The sequence below is a fragment of the Hirundo rustica genome, chromosome 17, assembly GCF_015227805.2.
Source record: "Hirundo rustica isolate bHirRus1 chromosome 17, bHirRus1.pri.v3, whole genome shotgun sequence".
Classification (NCBI taxonomy): domain Eukaryota; kingdom Metazoa; phylum Chordata; class Aves; order Passeriformes; family Hirundinidae; genus Hirundo; species Hirundo rustica.
The window spans coordinates 4,415,568-4,436,487 of NC_053466.1; the positions used below are offsets into that span (position 1 = coordinate 4,415,568).

Genomic DNA, 20,920 nt, shown 5'->3' on the forward strand with positions numbered 1-20,920 from the left:
TCCGGGTGCTGCAGGGTGGCACAGCCAGGCTGGGGACACCCGCGCATCCCATGTCCTGGCTGTGTCTGCACCCTGACCCAGGCTCTTCCCGCAGAGTTACGAGGACCAGGAGCTGCTGCGGCTGATCTACTACGGCGGGATCCAGCACGAGATCAGGAAGGCTGTGTGGCCCTTCCTGCTGGGCCATTACCAGTTTGGGATGACGGAGGCGGAGAGGAAGGAGGTTGGTGAGGGTGCGCTGGCAGCTCAGCAGCCCGGTGTGCTCGCTGGTGTGCCCTGGTCCTGCCCAGTGGGAGGGTCTGGTAGCAGAGCCCACCCTGCGAGCCCGCTGAGCCTCCTGTCCGCTCTGGGCTGGGCTGTAGGTGGGAGCGGGACAAACGCCTGGATCAGCAGGAATTGGTAGGGCCAAGCTTGTCACTGGCCTGTGCAGCTCCTCACATTCGGTGCCCCGTGCACCTGGGGAGGGCAGGGAGGAGACAGATGCGTGTTTTTCCACCCGAATTTCGGCCACGTTTTGTGCCTCGGGCACTGTGCAGGGTAAGGGTGGCCGTGTCCCACGAGCTGCAGTTCACACAAATGTGCACCCCAGTGTGTGGGGAGCAGGAGGGGCTGGTTTGGGGCTCTCCAGGGACAGCCCTTCCCAGCCCCTGTCCCCCTGTGACCCAGGCTGATGAGCAGACGCGGGCGTGCTACGAGCACACGATGGCAGAGTGGCTGGGCTGCGAGGCCATCGTCCGGCAGCGCGAGAAGGAGTCGCACGCCGCAGCCCTGGCCAAGTGCTCCTCAGGGGCCAGCCTGGACTCCCACATCCAGAGGATGATGCACAGGGACTCGACCATCAGCAACGAGGTGAGGGCCTGTGTGGGGTGGGGATGCAGGTGCTGCCCGCCCTCCTCCCCTGAGCTGTGCCCACCTGTGTGTCTCGCTCCTCGCTTTATTCTGGGAAAGTGAAACACTCATTGCCCACTGCACTCCTGGGGCACATCAGGATTAGCTCCATGGAAGATGGTTTGAAGTAGGGGTGAGGAGGAAGAGCGTGTTCCTGGCACTAAGGGGCTGTGAAGAAGGGCCTGGCTCTCTTTTCCAGCACAGGGGAAGCCTCAGCACACCCTCAGTACACTGTGTCATCCATGGGGACAGCCAGTGCCTTGGGACTGGCTTTCAGCAGTGCAGTGTGGAATGAGATCCGCAGCCCAAACCAAAGGGTGTGGCGGGAAAAGCCTGTGAAAGGAAAGGCAGTCCTGGGAACAGAGTCCAGGGGGTGTTTCCAGGAGAGTTTTGTCCTTGGAGGAGAAGAGCCCAGCGTGGCAGAGCCTTCCCTGACCTCAGGCTGCTGGCCCAGAGGCGAGGGGAGGTGAGCGCTGGAGACTAGATCTGCTTCCCTCTGGGGAGTTTGTGTGGGTGCTTTGGGAAAGAGATGAGCTCAGCCCCAATCCTGCAGGCTATGTGTGTGCCCAGAGAGGGAGAGATGCAGGGAATGCAGGGTGGGACTGGATGATGCAGCTCTCAGGGTGAGCAGAGGCGCTGCTCCCTTGGCTGAAGCCCATTCCCATCCCCTCAGCATCTCCACTGTGGTGCTTCCCTTGTACCCACGTGTTCCTGTTCTGGGAACAGGCGCTGGGAAGGGAGCTGGCAGAGGGAACACACGCAAAGTTTCCCTTTTTTCCCCCATCTCAACCTGAAACTTCCTGTTTTAAGCGCTCCCATGGTAATGGAGGAAAACTCTCGCCCTTCCTCTCCTCACCAGAGCCCTGCCTAGCAAACACCCACAATACAAGGGTGGGGATGACTGAATGTGCTGTTTTCTTAAAATCCTATTGTTTGTGTGGGATGTCATGGCCGTGCTCTGCAGCTCAGCTCCTGGGGAGGACTTGCTCTCGTTGAGGGCTGGTTGTTCAGAGGGACCCCACGGAGCAGAGCACGCAGCTGGTGCCTGCAAAGCCCAGCCCTTCCCTCTGTGCTGCAGCCGGAAGCCAGAACAGGGTGCTCGTGACTTTGAGAGGAGCTGCTTCCACTGAGTCTGGCTTAAAACATCAATATTTGTCCTTGAAGAAAAGGAAAAAAAGCATGAATATGCTTGGAGGGACTGTTTTATAGCCTGACTTCATCGTTTATGTAAACTGAGCTGGGCTGAGCTGCATCGCTGCCAAATTAGGACAGAGATTTGTAGAAATTCGCACTCCAGGGAGGCAGCGTGACCTCCGTGCAGGCCAGAGGAAAGCAGCTCCTTCAGACCCAGCACACAGCACTTGAACAAGTGCACTGACCTGGGGCTTTGGCTTTGTCACCTTCCCAGCAGTGTCAGGGGCTGAGGCAGGGTGATGCAGCAGCATTGATGTGACAGGAACATCCTCCATGCATCAGATATTGTTCTTCACCTGCAGGAGTGCCACCCCTGCTTGACTTCCCTCACCCTGACCCTTTTTCTTTTCTTGTCTTTCTCACTGCCCTTTTCCCTGTGCCCTACAGTCCTCGCAGAGCTGCAGCTCCGGCCGGCAGAACCACGCCCGGCTGCAGAGCGACTCCAGCTCCAGCACCCAGGTGAGCACCTTGTCCCTCCATCCCTTGTCCCCACGGCTCTGCCTTGGCTTGGGCTCACCCCTCACCACAGCCACAATGATTTCTGGCAAACAGGACCAGGGCTGGAAGAGGTAAATGAGCCTACTGATGTCAGAACTGTGCTCTGCTTGTGGTGTTCAATGTTCACCTGCCAGCTCTGCCCCGTGGCCTCACACCTGAAGGCCCACAGCTGCTCCCTCTGTTCATGCCCAGGTCTCTAACACCTGTTGAAATTTCTGCCCAGTACATTATGCCAAGCAAAGCATAGTCCTTTGGAGCCGGGATTTGTGGGCTTGGAGTTGTGCAAATGACCAAACGCCAACTCAGATCCAGGGAGAAGAAGCAAAAGGGGGGTTTTCCTTCCTCTCCACTGCTGGGAACATGGGCTCTATGAGTACACAGCTCTTGGGGACGTAATGTCTGTGTTCCCAACACTTGCTGGACTCCTGGGACGTCTTCCTGCTTTGCAGGTGTTTGAATCTGTGGATGAGGTGGAACAGGCTGAGGTGGATTCTCAGCTGGAAGATGGCAAACAAAGCAAGATCCCCAATGGGACAGTCCCCAACGGCACGTGCTCCCCTGATTCTGGGCACCCCTCTTCCCAAAACTTCTCCATCACGTCGGGGTTCTCGGAGCGCAGCTTCAGCAACGAGGACAGTGCCCTGGAAACCACCAAATCCTCCTCCAGCTCCCAGGGAAAGGCTGCTGGGTCCGACGTGCCAGCCCCGCCGGACGCTGATGGTGTCCAGCAGGAGAAGCTGCAAGGCCAGGACAGCCTGGAAGGTGAATTTCCCACTGGTGGAAGCGTGGACTTTGTCCCCATGGGTGAGGGCTCGGCGGGGCTCCTGCGTGACAGTGACACTGTGGCCCTGACTGTGGTGGAGAGCTGGGCAGACAGCGAGACGGCTGAGAAGCAGAGCCTGGTGGAGAGCGAGGACAACCTCTCCGAGGAGCCAGAGATGGAGAGTCTGTACCCACAGCTGGACTCTCTGACTGTGACTGATCTGACCAGCGGTGAACCTGCTGCTCTCTCCTCCACGGGTGTCACCTACTCTGTAAGTACAGACCTGGCCAGGGGGGGTTCCTTCCTGGCTGCCTCACAGAATTCCAGGACAGCCAGGGTGGGAAGGGCCCTCTGGAGATCATCCAGTCCAACCCCCCTGCCAAGGGAGGGACACCTGGGGTAGGTGACACAGGAGGGTTTGGGGTGTTCCCAGAGAGGGAGATTCCATGCTCTCCCTGGGCAGCTGTGCCAGGGCTCTGTCACCCTGCAGGGGAAGGAATTTTTCCTCACGTTGAGGTGGAACTTGTGTTTCACTATATGGCCGTTGCTCCTTGTCCTGTCACTTGGCACCACTGAAAAATCTGGTGCTCTCCTTTTGGCACGTGATTTGTGATGTTTGTATGGATTGATGAGATTTCCTCTCCGTCTTCTCTTCTCCAGACTGACCTGGCCCAGCTCCCACTGTCTCTCCTCATCAGAGAGATACTTCAGACCCCAAATAATCTCTCTGGCCTCCCCTTGACCCTCTCTGGCAGCTCCTTGTCTTTCTTTCTTGAGCTGTGCAGCCCAGAACTGAAGCACACACTCCAGCTGTGCCTCACTGGGGCCGAGTGGAGGAGCAGGATTTACCTGCGTTTGCCCGGAGCCGATCCCGCTGTTGGGTGGAGATGGGCTCCCGCCTTCCACCCAAACTCTGCCCTGTCGCTCCACTGCCCTTGTGACTCTCTCTCTCCTTTTTTACTGGAAAACAAATCAACTCTGCTCTTGTTTTGGGCAGCCAGAGCTGCTGGACATGTACACGGTGAACCTGCACCGCATCGAGAAGGATGTGCAGCGCTGCGACCGCAACTACTGGTACTTCACCCCCGCCAACCTGGAGAAGCTCCGCAACGTCATGTGCAGGTGGGGGCTGTGGGGGGCTTCCTGGGAATCACCTGCGGGCTGGAGCCTCAAACTCTGCTCTGGTTTTGGAGTTCTGCTCCTTGCCTTCCTCCCCTCATCATCCCAGCACTGGGGCCACAGCTCCAAGTGGTTCCCAGACCGAGGTGTCCAGCTGTCCTGCCCCAGCGCTGCTGTGTCCTGGGGTTTTGGCCCAGGAACCCAGTGCAGCCTGCCTGCATCCTGGAGCATGCCTGGAAAATGTTTTAATGAGGATCAGCCCACGGATGTAGCTGTAGCTCTAATGAGAAAGTGCCTGAGGCACCGGAATGGTTTGTGCCTGCCCAAAAATCCCAGGAGAGAGCCAGAGCTGGGTGAATTTCTGAGTCCCTGTGACTCAGAGCTTGCCTAGTGACACTCACAGACCCAGACCAGCTCCAGCTCAGCTGCTGCTTTGCAGGCAGCAAAGGCTAAAATATTATTACTCATCTTGCAAACATGAGGAGAAGCTGCAGTTCCATCAGGGCTGTCACTTCACCCGACAGCCAGAGCTGGAGATCTCTGCTGAGATTAGACCTTGAACACAGCACATTTTGGAAAACCAGCGGGCAGGATGGAAAAGATCCTTCCCTTGTGCCAGCAGCAGATCTGAGTCCTCTCCGAACACATTTTGCCTTGCTACCAAAAAAGGGAAGATATCCCTGCAGGGCCGGGTGCTTCCTGGGACACTGGGAATGGGAAGGAGAGGCTGGCAGCGTCTGCAGGGAGAACCAAGGGGATGAATGGAGGGAGAAGGATGAGAATGAGAGATTAACAAGTTCTGTCAGTCTCTGCCCTTTAACCAACGACCCCACTGCATTGTGCTTTCCCATTCTGGTTTTCCCTGCGCTGATTTTCCCTGCAATGGCCGTGGCACAGCCCTGGATTGACCCTGGATGTGGCCGTGGCAGGGTGTTGATCCGGGACTGAGCCAGGCGTGCCTTACCTGGGAGGCACCACAAGAATTTAATCATTTGCAGCACAGGGGTAACAGAGTGAACAGGTGTGATTTACCCCAGCATCCTGGGAAGGGAGGCAGGGCATGGGCAAAGGAGGTGGCAGGTGGTGGCACTCAGGTCCCTGGTCACCACTCCTGCTCTCTCACACAGCTACATCTGGCAGCACATTGAGATTGGCTACGTGCAGGGGATGTGTGACCTGCTGGCCCCTCTCCTGGTCATCCTGGATGATGGTGAGTGGCTGGCTCTGCTCTGCTTTCCCTCTCCCTGCGTGGGGATCTGTGGGGGAAGTGCCAGGCAGGTGGTGGCCCTTTGCAGTGGAGTGCCTGGAGGGGTGGAGCAGGATCCTGTGATGCTGCCTGGCTCCCAGGAGCCCACCCTGGGGCCAGGGTGAACTTTCTGGAGGCAGGAGCAGCTGTGCCCGTGCAGCAGCAGTGATGTCTCTCCTCCCTGCGCAGAGGCTCTGGCTTTCAGCTGCTTCACCGAGCTGATGAAGAGGATGAACCAGAACTTCCCCCACGGAGGAGCCATGGACACCCACTTTGCCAACATGAGGTCGCTGATCCAGGTGAGAGTTCCTGGCACAGGGATGGCAGCTCCTCACATCCAAGGGGGAAAGCTGGTCCTGGAGGGGCTGAGGGAGCAGGAGGGGACAGCAGGGGCTCTAGGGACAGCCTGGAGCAGTGTGTGCCAGGAAAGGGAGGGAGGAGCTGGTGGGAGCTGGTGCAGTAGGAGAGCAGTGGGATGGAGGGAAGTCGGCAGAGGGGATGGCCGGTGCCTCGTGTGTGCATTCCTGAGTTTCCTTTTGCTTCTCTTGAAAGATTCTGGACTCTGAGCTCTTCGAGCTGATGCACCAGAACGGGGATTACACTCACTTCTACTTCTGCTACCGATGGTTTCTCCTGGACTTCAAGAGAGGTGCGTGCTGAGACCACCCAAGGGCGGGGCAGGGCCTGCTTCCAGGCTCCTCAGCAGCTTTAAACTTACTTTTAATTCCTTTTCACTTTTCCCTGCTTTATGTCTGGCTGATTGTTCTGTCTAGGTACAGAGCTGCTGCTGAGCCTCTCCATGAGCGTGTCCTGGGGCCTGTGTCACCTGCTGCCAGGCAGAATATTTCTCCCTACAGATGTCTGACTTGCTGCTGCAGCTGGAGCAGGCTGCTGTGGGATGGAAGCGCCCAGGGTGTCTCCCCAGCGCTGCTGTGAGCCGGGGTGGGCTGAGTGGGGTGGTAACTGTCGTTCTCTGCTCGCAGAGCTGGTGTACGACGACGTCTTCGCCGTCTGGGAAACCATCTGGGCTGCTGCTCACGTCTCCTCTGCTCACTACGTGCTCTTCATAGCCCTGGCCCTGGTGGAGATGTACCGGGACATCATCCTGGAGAACAACATGGATTTTACAGACATCATCAAGTTTTTCAATGGTACAGCTCGTGCTCTGCTGGGCTGAGTTTGGGGCAGGTGCTCAGGTGCGGGCAGCACGTGGCTGGCTGTGGAGAGTCGCATCTGGGCAAAGCTGGAAATGTTTAAATAACACACCTGGAGCTCTGAGGGGTCTGGTGGGGCTGGAATCCACCTGCCCTCCTCAGCAGTGCCCAACCTGGATGTGTTGAAGGGGGCTGAGGGTTGGGCTGTGCTTCCTGCTGCTTTCCCCATGCCCAGGGGCTGGTTAAGGATGGCCCTGCTGCTTTCCCCGTGCCCCATGGTTAAGGATGGCTCTCCAGAGCCAGGTGTCCCTGCGAGGGGAGGGTGGGAGTGTGGGCAGCAGGGCTGTGGGGCGGGGGCTGCTCAGGTCTGACCTGTCTGGCCCCTCTGTCTGTGTTGCAGAAATGGCCGAGCGCCACAACACCAAGCAGATCCTGAAGCTGGCTCGGGACCTGGTCTATAAAGTGCAGACTCTGATCGAGAACAAATGAAGGAGCCGGGGCAGACGAGGCACCCAACGAGCCGGGACTCCCCTCCGATGCTTCCTCCCTTGCCCTGTTCCTCCAAGTGCCACGCCTGTGGGACTCAGGTGGTGGGACACGTGCTGCTGTGTGAGCTGGGAGTCCCCTGGGCTCAGCACTGGCCCTGGCTCAGACCTTCTGCCGTGACACAACCAAAGATCCCTCCAGGCGTGTTCCTGCGCCGGGAGCAGGACCAGCCAGTGGCTTCCTGGCCTTGGAGGGGCAGCAGCTGCCCGTGGCCACCAAAACTGCCCAGGCATTGCCACATCCCAGGGCGGAGCTCGGGGGCTGCGGGAGCAGAGCCTGGTGGCACAGAGGGAAAAGCTGGTTCCTTGGAAAGCTGCTTCCTTGGGCAGCCCTTCCCTGAGGTGTGGGAAGGCAGCCAGCCCTGCCAGCCCGGGCAGCACAGGGATGCTGCCAGTTCTCAGCTCCTCACCAACACAACGAGGTTCTGCCAGTACAGGGGAGGGACTTTAATCACAGAAATTCCTTTTTTGATCTCATCCCTCAATGCATTGCCTCCCCCTTCAGTATTTTCTCTTTTTGGGGCTCCGTTTTCTCCCTGGGGTTTTACATTGTTCCTACAATGTCTGAGCACACAAGAGGTTCGTGTCTGGATGGATTTTCAGAACAGCTCCAAATTCAGCATTGGGGTTATTTTTTCAAAATCCAACCTCTATAATGTTCTCTGAGCGCTGGGAAATCTGGTCCTGACCTCCTCTGGGAACTCCAGGCTGGAGGTTTTCTTACCTGCCTTACTTTAGCTGCTTGTGGTAGGAGTCTGGTCTCCTTGCTGTTCCTCTGAGCTCTTGTGAGGGAAGGGCTCCTCAGAAGGCAAGGCAGAGCTCCTGATTATCCTGACTTTCTCTCTGACAGCTTCAGGGCTGGCTGTCGAGTCCCCTAAACCCACTGAGCATCTCCAGTTAGGTCTTGGTGGGCTTCTCCCACAGGCCTGTGAGAGGAAAACAGCTCAAGGTCCCTGGGTGGTCTTTGCTTTGGGAAGATGCACTTGTGTGGCCACTTTTCCTGCACAGCCTGGAGCCCACTGCGTGAAGTGCCTCTCCAGCTGCTGTGTCACACACAGGCTGCCCTGCAGAGGCTTTGGAGACATTTTTCAACTCAGGTAAAAAACAGTACAGGAAAAGGAGGAGGGGTTGGGTGGATGGAGGGTCCAGCCCAGCTGGGGAGGGCAGTGCTGGGCTGGAGCTCTCTCTGAGGGTACTTTCTCTCAAGTTTTGCTGCAAACATTTGTGTTTCCCCCCCTGGTGCAACGTGTGCTGTGTGTGTGTGTGTGCTCTCCTCTGGCCCTGCTCCTGCCGTGCTGCTGGAGCCCTTCCTCCTCCCATGGAACATCTGTCTGTGCTGGTTTGTGTGGGCTCGTGGCGCGTGTCAGGTGTTGCTGGCAGAAAAAAGGCGGTTGTCAGTCTGCACCAGAGAAAACGGCTGCTTCAGGGAAGGTCTGAGGAGCTAGATGGAGTGGTTTGCTGTTTCTGAGCAAATCAGCAATTTCTGCGTTCTGGGACATGGAGGTCACAGCTGGAAGAGGCAGTGGCACATCCTGAACCCTTTGGGGAAGGGGCTGGGCGAGAGCACTGGCCATCCCTTCACTCCTCATGATCCCAACAGGTGTGTACAACAACCTGGGAGATTCCCTGGAGCAGTAAAGCCCCAGGAGCACAGGACACAAAGAGCTTGAGATCTGCCAGTTCCTGTGAGAACCTTTCATCTTTCCACCGAGCAGAGTGAAAAGCTCGTGTCCTCACTCCTTCCCAGGCTGCTCCTGTTCCCTCCAGGTTCCAAGACAGATCTGTCACCTGCCTAGAGGGAAAGGGGAATGCTGTGTTCTCCTCTTCCTGAGGGACAGGGAGCCACAGGTCACCTGAAACACCGCCTGACCAAGCAACATTGCTGACACCAAACCTTTCAAGCTTCTTTCCTTGGTTTTTAAACAAAAACAGCCAAGAAATTCTGCACAATATTTGCTGTCTGTATTAACTGAGAGTGTCTTTGGGCCGCTCAATAGCAGTGTTTTTTTGAATAATTGCTGGGGGGGGGCGTGGGAAAAGTATTTATTTATTGATTGTACCTGACTGTGTGTCCTTGTGTGCTGGTGTGAGTGCGCGCTGTCGTGCAAATGGAGATAGAAGTTTTCAATGTTATTTACGATATCTTGTAAATGTTTACCAGAGAATCGTGTCTATATATAATATATATACAGTATAGGGAGAAAATATGTGAACTAAGTGGGTTATTTTTTTGAAAGGGGGGGGGCGGGAGGTGAGAAATCTTTTGCTTCTGAGAACTGTGTGGTTTCTATAGCACCTAGTCCATGATGTGCCAATCTGTCACTGTCCCTGTGCTGGGAGAGTTGTTCTGGTGGGGCAACAGGAAGCTCTGAGCAGAGCCACCCTCACAGCCTCGGTTTGGCTTCGTCTTGCTTCTGACTTTAAGACTGGACAAGAGGAAAAAAAAAAATAAAGGAGGGAAAAATAATATAAAAAAGCTTTGTCTCAGCTGCGTTGCTGGGCAAGTTCTCGTGCTTGTGGGGACCCACAGTGAGACCCCCCACCAGGAGCCTGGGGCTCTCTTTGATGGTTAAAAGCTGCTGAGAAGCTGAAAAGCAAAGGCTTTGCAGTGCAGCTGCTTGTGGGTCTTCTCTGGCCTCAGCCTCTCCTGCCTGGCTCTGTCCCCCCTGCTGGATCCCCACGAGATAAAGCCTCGCTCTGGAGTTCTGACAGGGGCAATCGTGGCCCTGGAAGCCAGAGGGGCTCTCTCCCGGCTGTGCAGCCAAGGATGGCCTGTTTGCCACGCAGGAGAGGCCTGTCACCAGGCTTGTCCATATACAGTAATCTTGTCTGGCCCCTTGGGGAAGAGGAATGTCTCATCCCAGCGGCTCTGCACAGCTGAAATCCCCCCCACAATGGCACTGCCAGCCCAGGACTATTTTAGCCTTTTGTTGGCTCTGTGGGAACAGGGACTGGAGCTCTGTGCCTTAAACTGACAGAGGCAGGGTTAGATTGGATTTTAGGGAAGAAATTCTTTGCTATAAGGCCCTGGCACAGGGTGCCCAGAGAAGCTGTGGCTGCCCCATCCCTGGAAGTGTCCAAGGCCAGGTTGGACAGGGCTTGGAGCAGCCTGGGAAAGTGAAAAGTGTCCCTGCCCGTGGCAGGGGGTGGAATGAGGTGATCTCTAAGTTTCCTTCCAACCCCAACCATTCCATGACTCCACACTTTCTGAGGAGACTGCTGCATTCTCCCCTGGAATGCAGCAAGGGATGCATGAGCTGCCAGCCCAGTGTTCTCTGCTCCAGTCACTCCAGAGCTGAGCCTGAGGAAGGGTGGGCTCCATGGGCTGTGAGCTCACCACACCCTCCCTGAGCACCCACATCGCTCTGGGGTTTGTCTCAGCTCAGATAATCTCGGTGTGTGTCAATCCACTGAGTGTTTGTGTCCTGGCCCTGTGTTCCCCTGAGGGAGTGACAAATGGATTCTGTCCTCCTGCATTTGAGCTTTCTGCTCATGCAACCTTCCAACGAGCTCCTGGTACCCGTCTCTTTTGGTGTCACCTGTGCAGACCCATAGAAGTTGTGTTTTGTTCCTAAATGTGTGATTTTTCTAGGAGTTTTTCCTCTTGCTGTGTTCAGTCCCCGAATCGCTTTGCTGTGAATGTTTTTCATGAGGACTGAGAGGGTTCTTTTGTGTGGGAACTTCCTGCTGCCTCCCTGTCCTGCTCTCATCCAGCCCCTGGCACGGGGAATATCCCTGAACTCATCCAAACGCACCTGGTAGAGCAATGTGAGCCAGCAGTGGGACTGCAGGTGTCAATCCCTGCCACTGACAGGTGAAAAAAAACTCTGAGGAACTATTGAAGAAGTGGGCTTGGGTCCCAAAATCCCTGGAGACACAAGCTTTGTGGCCAAGAGCAGTTTATGGGACGAAGTTCTTCTTACTCTTTGTTCTTTATCTATTTATTACTTGCTTTGCCTGACTATTTTCCCATCTCTTTCCTGGATTATCCTGAGGCTGGACCCCTGCACTGGGAGCCACTGTTGCCAATGGACCCCTGACCAGGGATGGGACCAGTTTTGGGATTCTCATCCCCTAAGTTTGCTTTTGAAATATCTTACAGCATCTAAATCACTTTTCCCTAGAGGCACAGTGGGAGCCTCTGATCAGTAGGACCAAAATGATCGTCGTGTCATCAAAACCTCTGTCTTATTTCTCATTCCATTTGGGAATTTCCCCAAGTACTGAGCAGTTCTGGGCTCGTCTTCAGCATTTTACTGTCGTGTGAGCACAAATTGAGGGAGCACAATGTAGAGATGGAGTTCCAACTCTTCCTAGCACTATGGAACTCACCAGAACCTGCATCAGAAACTCCTATAAAAGCCTTTTCAGGCCCCCTGGAGTAGATCAAATGCCACTGATTGTGTCCTGCTTTTCCACTCAAGCTCAGCATCCTCATTGCCCTGAATAAGCAATATTTCACTGGTTAAGGCATCTAAACAATTGTGGTCCTCAGTGAGACCACATTTCTGTCCTCTGGTGGCCACGGCTGAGGCCATCTGGTGCCGTAGCCACATGTTCACACAGCTCATTGTGTGGATTCCTTCCCAACCTTGCCTGAATCCTGAACTTCCTGGAGAATGTACGCGGTCAGAATAGCCGTGGAAGCCTTTGAAAGTGTCTAATCTAATTTAATTTTAGATTGGTGACAAGCATATTCCACCTCAAATTCCTGTTCAGTGGTTTAATAGCTTCCTTTCACAGATGGGTTTTGCACATGGAGGCTGAGCAGAGCTCATGGATGGCGCTGCAGGGGACGGTCCCTTCTCCACGGTGGCTCCTGAGCCATTGGCAGTGGGACATGACCAGGAGCAAGGGCACTTTGCATCAGTGCTTTGATGAGGGGGGGAAAAGCACCATTTATCCTTTTTTAAAAACTTTTTTCTCCTTCTTCTTCTTCTTCTCTTTTTTTTTTTTTTTTTTTTTTAATGAATTAATGCTAAAGATTAAACTATGCACATGATCTTAAATACATGGAAGTTTTAGGAATGAGTATGGCTTTGCTGCTAAGGATGATAAAGAATTGAAAATCCTGATCCTGGGTACTGAGAGACTAAAAATGTCATTGTTGTGACTCTGTAAGATCGACTTAAATTCTCAGAAATTCATTCTCTCTGGAGAGTGATTCCCAGAAACCAGGGAAGAAATTGTTTTCTCAAACAGAAATAATGAAAAGCTCTGAAAATGCAACGTGGATGTAACCTCAGAGCCACGACTGTCACTTCCCTTGTTCGAGGAGTGTTCTGGAGAGCCGGGCAGGGTGTGACAGCCATCGTGGGGGCTCTGTGGCACAGGGAATGACCCCTCAGCACAGGGATTTGAATGTATCTGGTGTCCTGGCATTAGACTTTTCTGTTGCCCTACACAGAATTGCTGCTTTTCTCTGTTGGATGCCATTTTGGTCTCTGGGAGTTGCTCGATCTGAGCTTAACGAGCACTTACAGCTTTCAATCTATTTGTAGAAGTGCTGCTATAATGTTCTTCGATTATCTGAATTCCACACTGTGGTATAACAATCTGTTTTATATTATTTTATTCATGCTTTTGTTTTTTGGTTTTTTTTTTAATGTAAACTGTTCCTTATTGTTGTTGAGAAAGAAAAAAATTAAAGCTCTATTCTCTATGGTTAATGTATTTTCAAATCAATCAGATCCTGGTGATTCTTTCTGTCTGCGCGGTCCCTGGGGAGGCAGCGAAGGGGGATACCCTGAGCAGGGAGTGCCCAAAATGCTCTGTGTTTCCACACTGCTCCCAGCTTCCAGAGACCCCCTGTTGCTCGTGGTGAGTGCCCCCTGTGCTGGGGGCCCTGCTGTCATCTGGGCTCCTTTTTGCACCCCCCTTGCCCTCATGGACCTCGCTTTCCCCCCCATCCCTTGACTGCTCAGTCCAGCTTTGCTGACCCTGTCCCTCTGGGCAGATGTGTGGCAGTGCCACCTCCTTGGCTCTGCTGGCACTGTCACCTCTGTCCTTTCTCTTGCTCTATACCCACTCTGTAATGTGGGGAATTTAAACTGGTGGTGGAACAGAGCAGTTGAAGAGGAGGAAAAGCACTGGGGAAGGGCTGGGCCAAGTCCTCGGTGCTGCGTGGAGTGAGCTGCCCCAGCCAGAGCAGAGGGAGAGGTGACAGAGGGCCCTGGCATGGTGGCAGCCCAGAGCTGGGACAGGGTGGTGGTGGTTTACACCTGTGTGTGATCCTGTGCTGCCAGCTGAGCTGTGCAGGAGGTGAGGGAGTGCATTCTGCAGCGCTGCTCGAAACGATCTCGTTCGCTCTCCTCGGTATTTCCTGGATCAGTCTCCAGACCTTTAAACTGCAGAGATGGGATGGGCTGCGGTGCCTTTCTTGCAGGGAGCAGGAGGGACAAGTTTTGTGTCAAAAACGTGAGCAGGACAAGCTGCCTGTGGTCCCTGTCCCTGCTCAGGGCTGGCACCCCTCTGTGACCCTTGTGTGCTTGTGGGTTTTCCAGCTGTTCCATGGGGAGATGCCGTGTGTGGGAATAGGGAAAGGGGGCCCCCAGCTTCCTTTCTGTGGTGTCACTCCTGCACTGCTCTTGGAGGCAGGAGGGGCCACATCACCCCAATGTCGTGTTTTAGGCAGCACAGAATTTAACTGCATTTCTAAAAATGGGAATGCAAGGAAGGCTGGATGCTCGCTCCAGATTTCTGCCTCTACCTACTTATGAGAAGAGGCTTAATTAAATAAATCCTGGTATTTAATTAATCCTTAATATGTTTGCTTCTTGAGGCATGTTTGCTCTAATGGCCCAGCCCCAGTTTCCAGTGCAGGCTGAGGTTTGCAGGGAGCTCACAGCCCAGGACTTCAAAAGCTGATGAAGACACTCCCCAAACACGCAGAGTTTGCAAAATGTCAGGGTGGGATTCAGCCAGCCTTTGCAAATGTTTTAATTACCTGATATTAATTGGCAACCTAACCACCAGAGGCCACATTCCCAAGGTGCCAAAGCAGGAATGCTCTGTGTTCTGGTGTGAAGAGGCTGGCAAAAATCCTGCCGTTTGGATGGAGGGAAGTAAATGATCCTAAAAAGTGAATTTCATTAATTTTTAACTTGGGATAGTTTCTCACAAAAGCAGCTATCCCAGGGTTGTGCTTTGAAGTGCATGGAAATTTCCATCAGTTGGCACCTCTGTGCAGTGCAGGAGACAGCAGCTGGTAGAGCAGCTCTGGAGAGGCGGCAGCTCTGTCCTGTGCTGGAAGAGAAACCATTCCAACCCCTTGCCAACAAAGGCTCCTCAGGAGATGCTCACCATCACCTGGGGTTGGATTATGGGAGCTCCTCCGAGGACTGGTGGCAGGCCCAGGATTTTCCACGCTCTGTTTTCATCCTCTGCTCCATGAGCCCAATCCTTTGGCTCCCGGGTGGCTGTGGAAGATGAACCAGTTTGGCTGTGGCACAGGGCTGGGTGTGATGGGGGGCACTGGGGGCTGTGCTGCTGGGCCCAGCTGTGAGTGCTCGTCCTCAAACACCCTCCTGCCAGGCTCCGAGGAGGACCTGGAGTATTTATAGCCCTTGTTAACATGCATGAACGGACACGCTGAGTCCTGGCACAAACATCTGCCCAGGTGGGCGCTGTCCTGGCAGCACCCTGCGCTGCGTCTGCCGCCTTAAAGTGCTCCAGCACCTGCTTCAGAGTGGCCTTTTCCAAAGGAAAACGAAGCTGAAAATTCAAGGGCTGATCCACAGCTGTAGCAATCCCTGGGAAGATCCTGGAGAGTGGTGCAGTTTGTACAGGTACCACCATCTGAGTGCTGCAGGGTAAGGGCTGACAGCCTTGGGTCCCAGCCCAGAGCACTGGGGGCTGGAGGACTGCACAACAGGGATGTTGCTAGCTTGGGCTTGGGAATCTCAGGACAACACAGAGTGGTTTGGGATGGAAGGGACCTTGAAGCCCATCTCATTCACAGGGACACCTTCCACTATCCCAGGTTGCTCCAAGCTCCGTCCAGCCTGGCCTTGGACACTTTCAGGGATGGGGCAGTCTCAGTTTCTCTGGGTAACCTGTGCCTGGGCCTCAGCACCCTCACAGGGAAGGATTTCTTTCTAAACTCCAATCTAAACCTCCCCATTGTTGGTTTAAGTTCTCCTTTTGCTTGCTTTGAGTGCAATGACTGAGGTGGAGCAATCCACTCTCTGGCATTTCCAACCAGCCGTGGATGTACCTCACAGCCATGAAAAACGAGCTCAGATCCAGGAGACAACAGCACAGGGATGTGTTAATCCAGTCCTTAAGCACAAGGAAGTATGGTGCTTTTTCCTGGAGCATTTCTCAGGAAGTGAAAGCGTTTCTGCAGGGCTTTGGCAGCCGTGTTGGAATGACATGTGGGTGCTCAGGAGTTATCAGAGAGCTCTGTGATAGTGCAGCACCAAGATTATCTGTGCTGGTCCAGGGGATTTTCTGAGTAGTTTCCAGGAGTTCAGAGAGGTTGTTGGGGAGGAAGACGCTGCCGTCACTGCGCACAGCTCGGGCTTCGGTCTCTGGTTTTGTGACTGACCTGGCCCTTGGGTGGATGAGCTTTTTTTAGTTCAGCAAATGGAACACAGATCCTCGGCTTTATCGCCGTGACTAAGGACGTGTTGTTGTTGGCTGAGGTACAGGAGTGCGCTGAAATCTGAGTCACTCTTCTGCTTGGGAAAACAAAAGCAGACTCCCAGGAAATCTGCATCCTTTTGTTCTCCCCACAGCCCCTCAAGTCTGGCCATGTGCTGTTGGCTGATAGCACGGGGATCAGGATGGGGCCGTGTCCTCACCCAAACCAGTGCAGGCAAAACCACCGGGGATTATGTAACTGGCAACAATCCCACACCCACTGGTTCTTCCCTCTGTTGCACTGAAACCTCCGTGACGGTGCAATCTAACAACTCCTTCCTACTGGAGAGCATTATACATACAAATTTGATGCTCAATTATCCTTGTTTTTTAGTCAAGGATTTCTTGCCTATGGCTTCTTTTCAGCAGCTGAAGTTTGACAGTCTCTGCCTTCCCAAACCTCTCCTTTCTGGAGGAAGAAATATCGTGTGGACAGCACAGTGCAATCCCACAGGCCCCGTGTGCCCTTGGAGGGGTGATGCCCTTTCCAGGGCCTGGCAGAGCCCAGCCTTCACAAGGACATTGGACTGTGTGTTTAACAGATTATTCCCTTTAAAACAGGATCCTGCCTTCCTTCTCCCAGCCCTGCTCCCGAGTCAAACTTGAGGATGGGAGAGGCAGCAACAGGGCCCCATGTCCGGTGGGGTTTCACTGGGAATGCAGTGCCAGGGCTGTGCCCTCCCTGTGCTCTGAGCCAGCCACTTGCTCTCTGTGCAGCTCTGCACTGATTTCCATGTGGACGAGCAAGAAGAGGTGGGGAAGGAGCTTTTAAGGACAGCTGCAGTAGTGGTGATGAGGAGTGGGAGGATTTCCTGCTTCCCTTTACGCAGATTATATGTAGTGGGCAGTGGAGCACCTTCCTGCAGTGCTCAGTGCGGGAAGCTCCTGCCTGTTTCCTCCTGGAGCTCATCCCGAGCTGTCACCAATAGTTCTGCCTTTTGTGGGAGCAGTTACCTGGTGGAAGGTTGCAAGGCAGGACACTGAGGTGCTTCCCTGCTGAGGGCCAGAGCATTTCAATGCCATGTGGGCCTGGGAAAGGTAGCAGGGGAATAGTGGAAGATCAGTGTTCTCCTGACCCAGACGGGCTGCTTTTGCATACACCTCCACCTCTTCACATAACAGGAGCAACTGGCTCAGCAGGAAGAGATGGAGACTGTTCCTGGCCGGAACAAAGGAGGGAAATTTGTCGCACCCACCAAAGTCAAGCAAGAGTGAGACAGAGCAGGAGCTGGGGGGTCTGCCTGGGATCCCCCCAGTGTTTGCCCCTGCTCTCAGGTGTGCAGGTGTGTCATGGGCAGTGTCCGTGTGCCATTTGCAATTAACCCATTTCTCCACTGCAGGGCACTGACAGACTGTGTGAGAGGAGCTAAATCACCGGAGCAGCCCCACTGGTGCACGGAACACTCACTGGTATTCCCTGGTTTATGCCATTCTTAGCTCAGCTCTGAAGAGATCGCAGCCTGGAAGTTAATTGTATGGTGGAGAGGAGAAACAGTGGCATTACTCATCTGAGGAGTGGAATCTTTTGTTTGAAAACTATGTCTGAAGAATGGAAGCTTCATAGACGAGGGACCTGTCACTCTTTTCTGAGTGCAGGCACTCCTTCAGTGTATATTGCTGCTTGTCATCCCTCTGACGGCTCCAGCTAAGTCATAAAACAGAGGGTCAAAGCTCAGATGTCTGCAAGGTGGGTCTGGCAGTGTCTGTTCACTATTCCATCTGCACCACAGGGTGGAATTACAGCCCTAATTCATATACATGGGGTGAGAGGCCAGGGCTCTGCATTTAACTCTGCCCCTGTTAGGGTCACCTCTGCTCTGCTGAGCGCTGATAAACACAGTGGGAGAAAGATTCACACAGGGTCTCAGGTGGGGACAGAGCACAGGGGAAGAACCTTTCCAGGAGTCAGGGCTGTGACACATGCCAGGTCCTGTCCTTGCCCTCTGCTCACTGCGGGACACACACTGTGGTGTGCAGGGCAGGGAACAGCTGGGAAAGGGTCTGGAGCAACAGGAGAGGCTGAGGGAGCTGGGAAAGGGGCTCAGCCTGGAGAAAAGGAGGCTCAGAGAGGATCTTGTGGCTCTGCACAACTCCCTGACAGGAGGGGACAGCCAGGTGGGGGTCAGGCTCTGCTCCCATGGAACAAGGCACAAAACCAGAGGAAATGGCTTCAGGCTGTGCCAGGGGTGGTTTAGATGGGATATTGTGGAAATTTCTTCATAGAAAGGATTGTCAGGCATGGGAACAGACTGCCCAGGGAGGTTTGGAGTTCCATCCCTGAAGGGATTTAACGGATGTGTCAATGTGGAGCCTGGGGACATGGGCGGCCTGGGCGGTGCTGGGGTTGGATTTGACAGATTCAGAGGGCTCTTCCAACCCAAATAATTCTATGATTCTAAGAGAGCAGCAGCAGTGGGGTGTCACTGGGGTGGCAGTGGGGTGGCAATTCCCCTGCCTGGGGCCAGAGCTGGGGTGCAAGGGCTGGCTGTGATGGCCGAGGGGTTCCCATCTCCCCAGTACAGCACTGCCAGTCCCACACTTCCCACTCTGTGCTGGCCCTGCACTACAGCCATTCCCTTTTCCCACAGGTTTGGGGTGTCTCCAGGGCAATAAGGCCTGGGTGAGGATCCGGCCCCTACAGCCCTGCACCAGTCAGTCCCAGGCCTGCTCTGTGCCCCACACTGCCAGTCCCACACTTCCCACTCTGTGCTGGCCCTGCACTACAGCCATTCCCTTTTCCCACAGGTTTGGGGTGTCCCCAGGACAATAAGGCCCGGGTGAGGGTGAGGACCCGGCCCTTACAGCCCCACACCAGTCAGTCCAGGCCTGCTCCGTGCCCGGCACTGCCCCGCAGCGCTGCCATCCCGCCGGAGCAGCTCCTGCCCCGGGCCTGCTGCAGCTTGAACCAGCCCGAGTTTCTGTGGCCACTTTGAAGCTCCCAGGTCTCATCTCCCCGGGCATTCGCAGAGGCACCCGCTGGGGCTCCTCCTCACACAGTGGGAAACAACGCAGCAGCTCCTTGGGAACACGGCTGCTCCCTTGAAGCGTCCATTTGAATGCAGCTCCCAGGGCAATGGAGCCTCCGGAGCCTGGCGTGCCCAGTTCCCTGGCTCTGTCACTCTGAGGGTGTTTTTGTGGAGGGAGCTGCCATTAAGCGGCTCCTGAATAACCGATCAGGCGCTTTCCTGAGAGCCCCGTGTGCTGGAGCAGGGGTTCCCAGCCATGGGTGGGACAAGAACCGCTTCAAAGAGGTGGAAGAGGCAGGAACACCCTCCTTGCAGAGGCACTGATCCAAGCCATGGATCGCCCTCCTCCCCGCCGGAGCTGAAGGGAGGGCGCTGGCAGGGAAAGGTGGCTGAGGGGATGGGTTATGGCTTGGCTTCTGGAAAAGCAAAAAGGCAAATGAGTCATGGAATTGGGATCCCTTTGTGTGGTGAAGATAAAAGGGTTGCTAAGGTGGGGAAAACACCTATATTATCCTGATTTGGGAGCAAGGAGGGAAGCTGTGGGAAAGCGATCTTAATTTAAATGGGATGTGGGTGGGAACAGAGGAGGCAAGGCAAGCTCCATATTCCTGCTGTTGTTACAGGGCTGGATGTTTTTGCTGCTGAAACTTTTCCTCTTGCTCCCATCCATTCACCTGCTAGGAGGCAGTTACAGTGAGTCCGTGTGGCTCCCTTGGAATGTGTCACGGAGAGATCCAGTGGCTCCACTCACTCAGGACCCCTGTGCCTCCAACAGAAGGAGATTTGGGCTGGTTAAAGGCAGATGAGTGAGTTCCCCATGGAGGGCAGGGACACAGGACTTTTTTGTGCTGCCTGATCTTCCCTTGTCCTGCCAAGAGCTGGGATGAGGACATGGAGATGCGTTTTCCTTGTGCCATGGCATCACCCTGGCCCGTGGCCAGCGCATGATCCACACTCTCCTTTCAGCCGTGAGTCATGGCCTCGTCTCCGAGCCGACTTTGGCCTCTTCAGCAGGGAACCACACCTTTGGTAATGACAAAAAGCAGCATTTGGAACTTTTGAACTGTGACAGCTGTGGCATGGAGAGGGATGCCAGTGGGCAGATCCCATGACTCCGGTGCCATTCCTGAGGAGGGGACTGAGGAAGAACCGTCCCTGGTCTAAGGAGAAGTGTCCCCTTTCTGATTCTCTCTGCTCTGAGGCAATGTTCTCTGGACTGGGCTGCCCTGAGGGTGACAAAAGGACAGTGGTGGCCACAAAACTGAATTTTTTTACCTGGCGTGTGACAAGCCAATAATGACACACTTCAGAGAGACATTGACTATTTATTTCAGGGTAGTGCAGCCTGGGTGCTCAGTGTATTCCGCAAATCCAGCACAACCCATCAGACTTTCTGCTATTTTTTATACACAGAAAGTCAGAGTAAGTAACTTTCCAAGCACTATCCTTTATTAGGGTTTGTTGCTTCTCCACATGGTCAAGGGAAGGGTCTTCACCTGGGCAGGATCTTTCTAACCTGTGTGTGATTTTGTTATTATTATAACACAGTTCAGCTATAGAATGCACCAGCTTTGAAAGTTACCAATGTTTACACAAACGCGTATCAACATCTTAATTCAGGTCCTTAAAGCTTGTTAGTTTCAGGGTGTTCTTGACTAAGGGATGCAGCTGTTGCCTGTTCCGCTGATGAGAATCATAGAATCCCGGAGCAGCTGTGGTGGGAAGGGCCCTCTGGAGATCATCCAGTCCAACCCCTCCGCCAAGGCCGGGTCACCTGGAGCAGGTGACACAGGATTGCATCCAGGTGGGTTTGGAATGTGCCCAGAAAGGGAGACTCCACGCCCTCCCTGGGCAGCTGTCCCAGTGCTCGGCCACCCTCCAGGGAAAGAGCTTCTTCCTCATAT

General features: G+C 54.4%; 1 protein-coding gene across 3 annotated transcripts in view; it reads left to right on the forward strand.

Moving 5' to 3' along the window:
- SGSM1 (small G protein signaling modulator 1) overlaps nucleotides 1-13,080 on the forward strand; it is a 36,751-nt gene extending 23,671 nt beyond the window's left edge. For 2 of the 3 annotated variants that reach the window (XM_040080683.2, XM_040080684.2), the window contains 10 exons: nucleotides 95-223; nucleotides 667-849; nucleotides 2,470-2,541; nucleotides 3,030-3,614; nucleotides 4,341-4,465; nucleotides 5,590-5,672; nucleotides 5,898-6,007; nucleotides 6,261-6,357; nucleotides 6,692-6,859; nucleotides 7,263-13,080. In XM_040080683.2, coding sequence (XP_039936617.1) covers nucleotides 95-223; nucleotides 667-849; nucleotides 2,470-2,541; nucleotides 3,030-3,614; nucleotides 4,341-4,465; nucleotides 5,590-5,672; nucleotides 5,898-6,007; nucleotides 6,261-6,357; nucleotides 6,692-6,859; nucleotides 7,263-7,351 — 1,641 coding nt within the window. In that variant the 3' untranslated portion in view covers nucleotides 7,352-13,080. Of the gene's footprint in view, nucleotides 1-94; nucleotides 224-666; nucleotides 850-2,469; nucleotides 2,542-3,029; nucleotides 3,615-4,340; nucleotides 4,466-5,589; nucleotides 5,673-5,897; nucleotides 6,008-6,260; nucleotides 6,358-6,691; nucleotides 6,905-7,262 lie in introns of all 3 variants that reach the window. The other variant, XM_058422784.1, reaches the window with a different exon arrangement.
- Nucleotides 13,081-20,920: the final 7,840 nt, after the last annotated feature.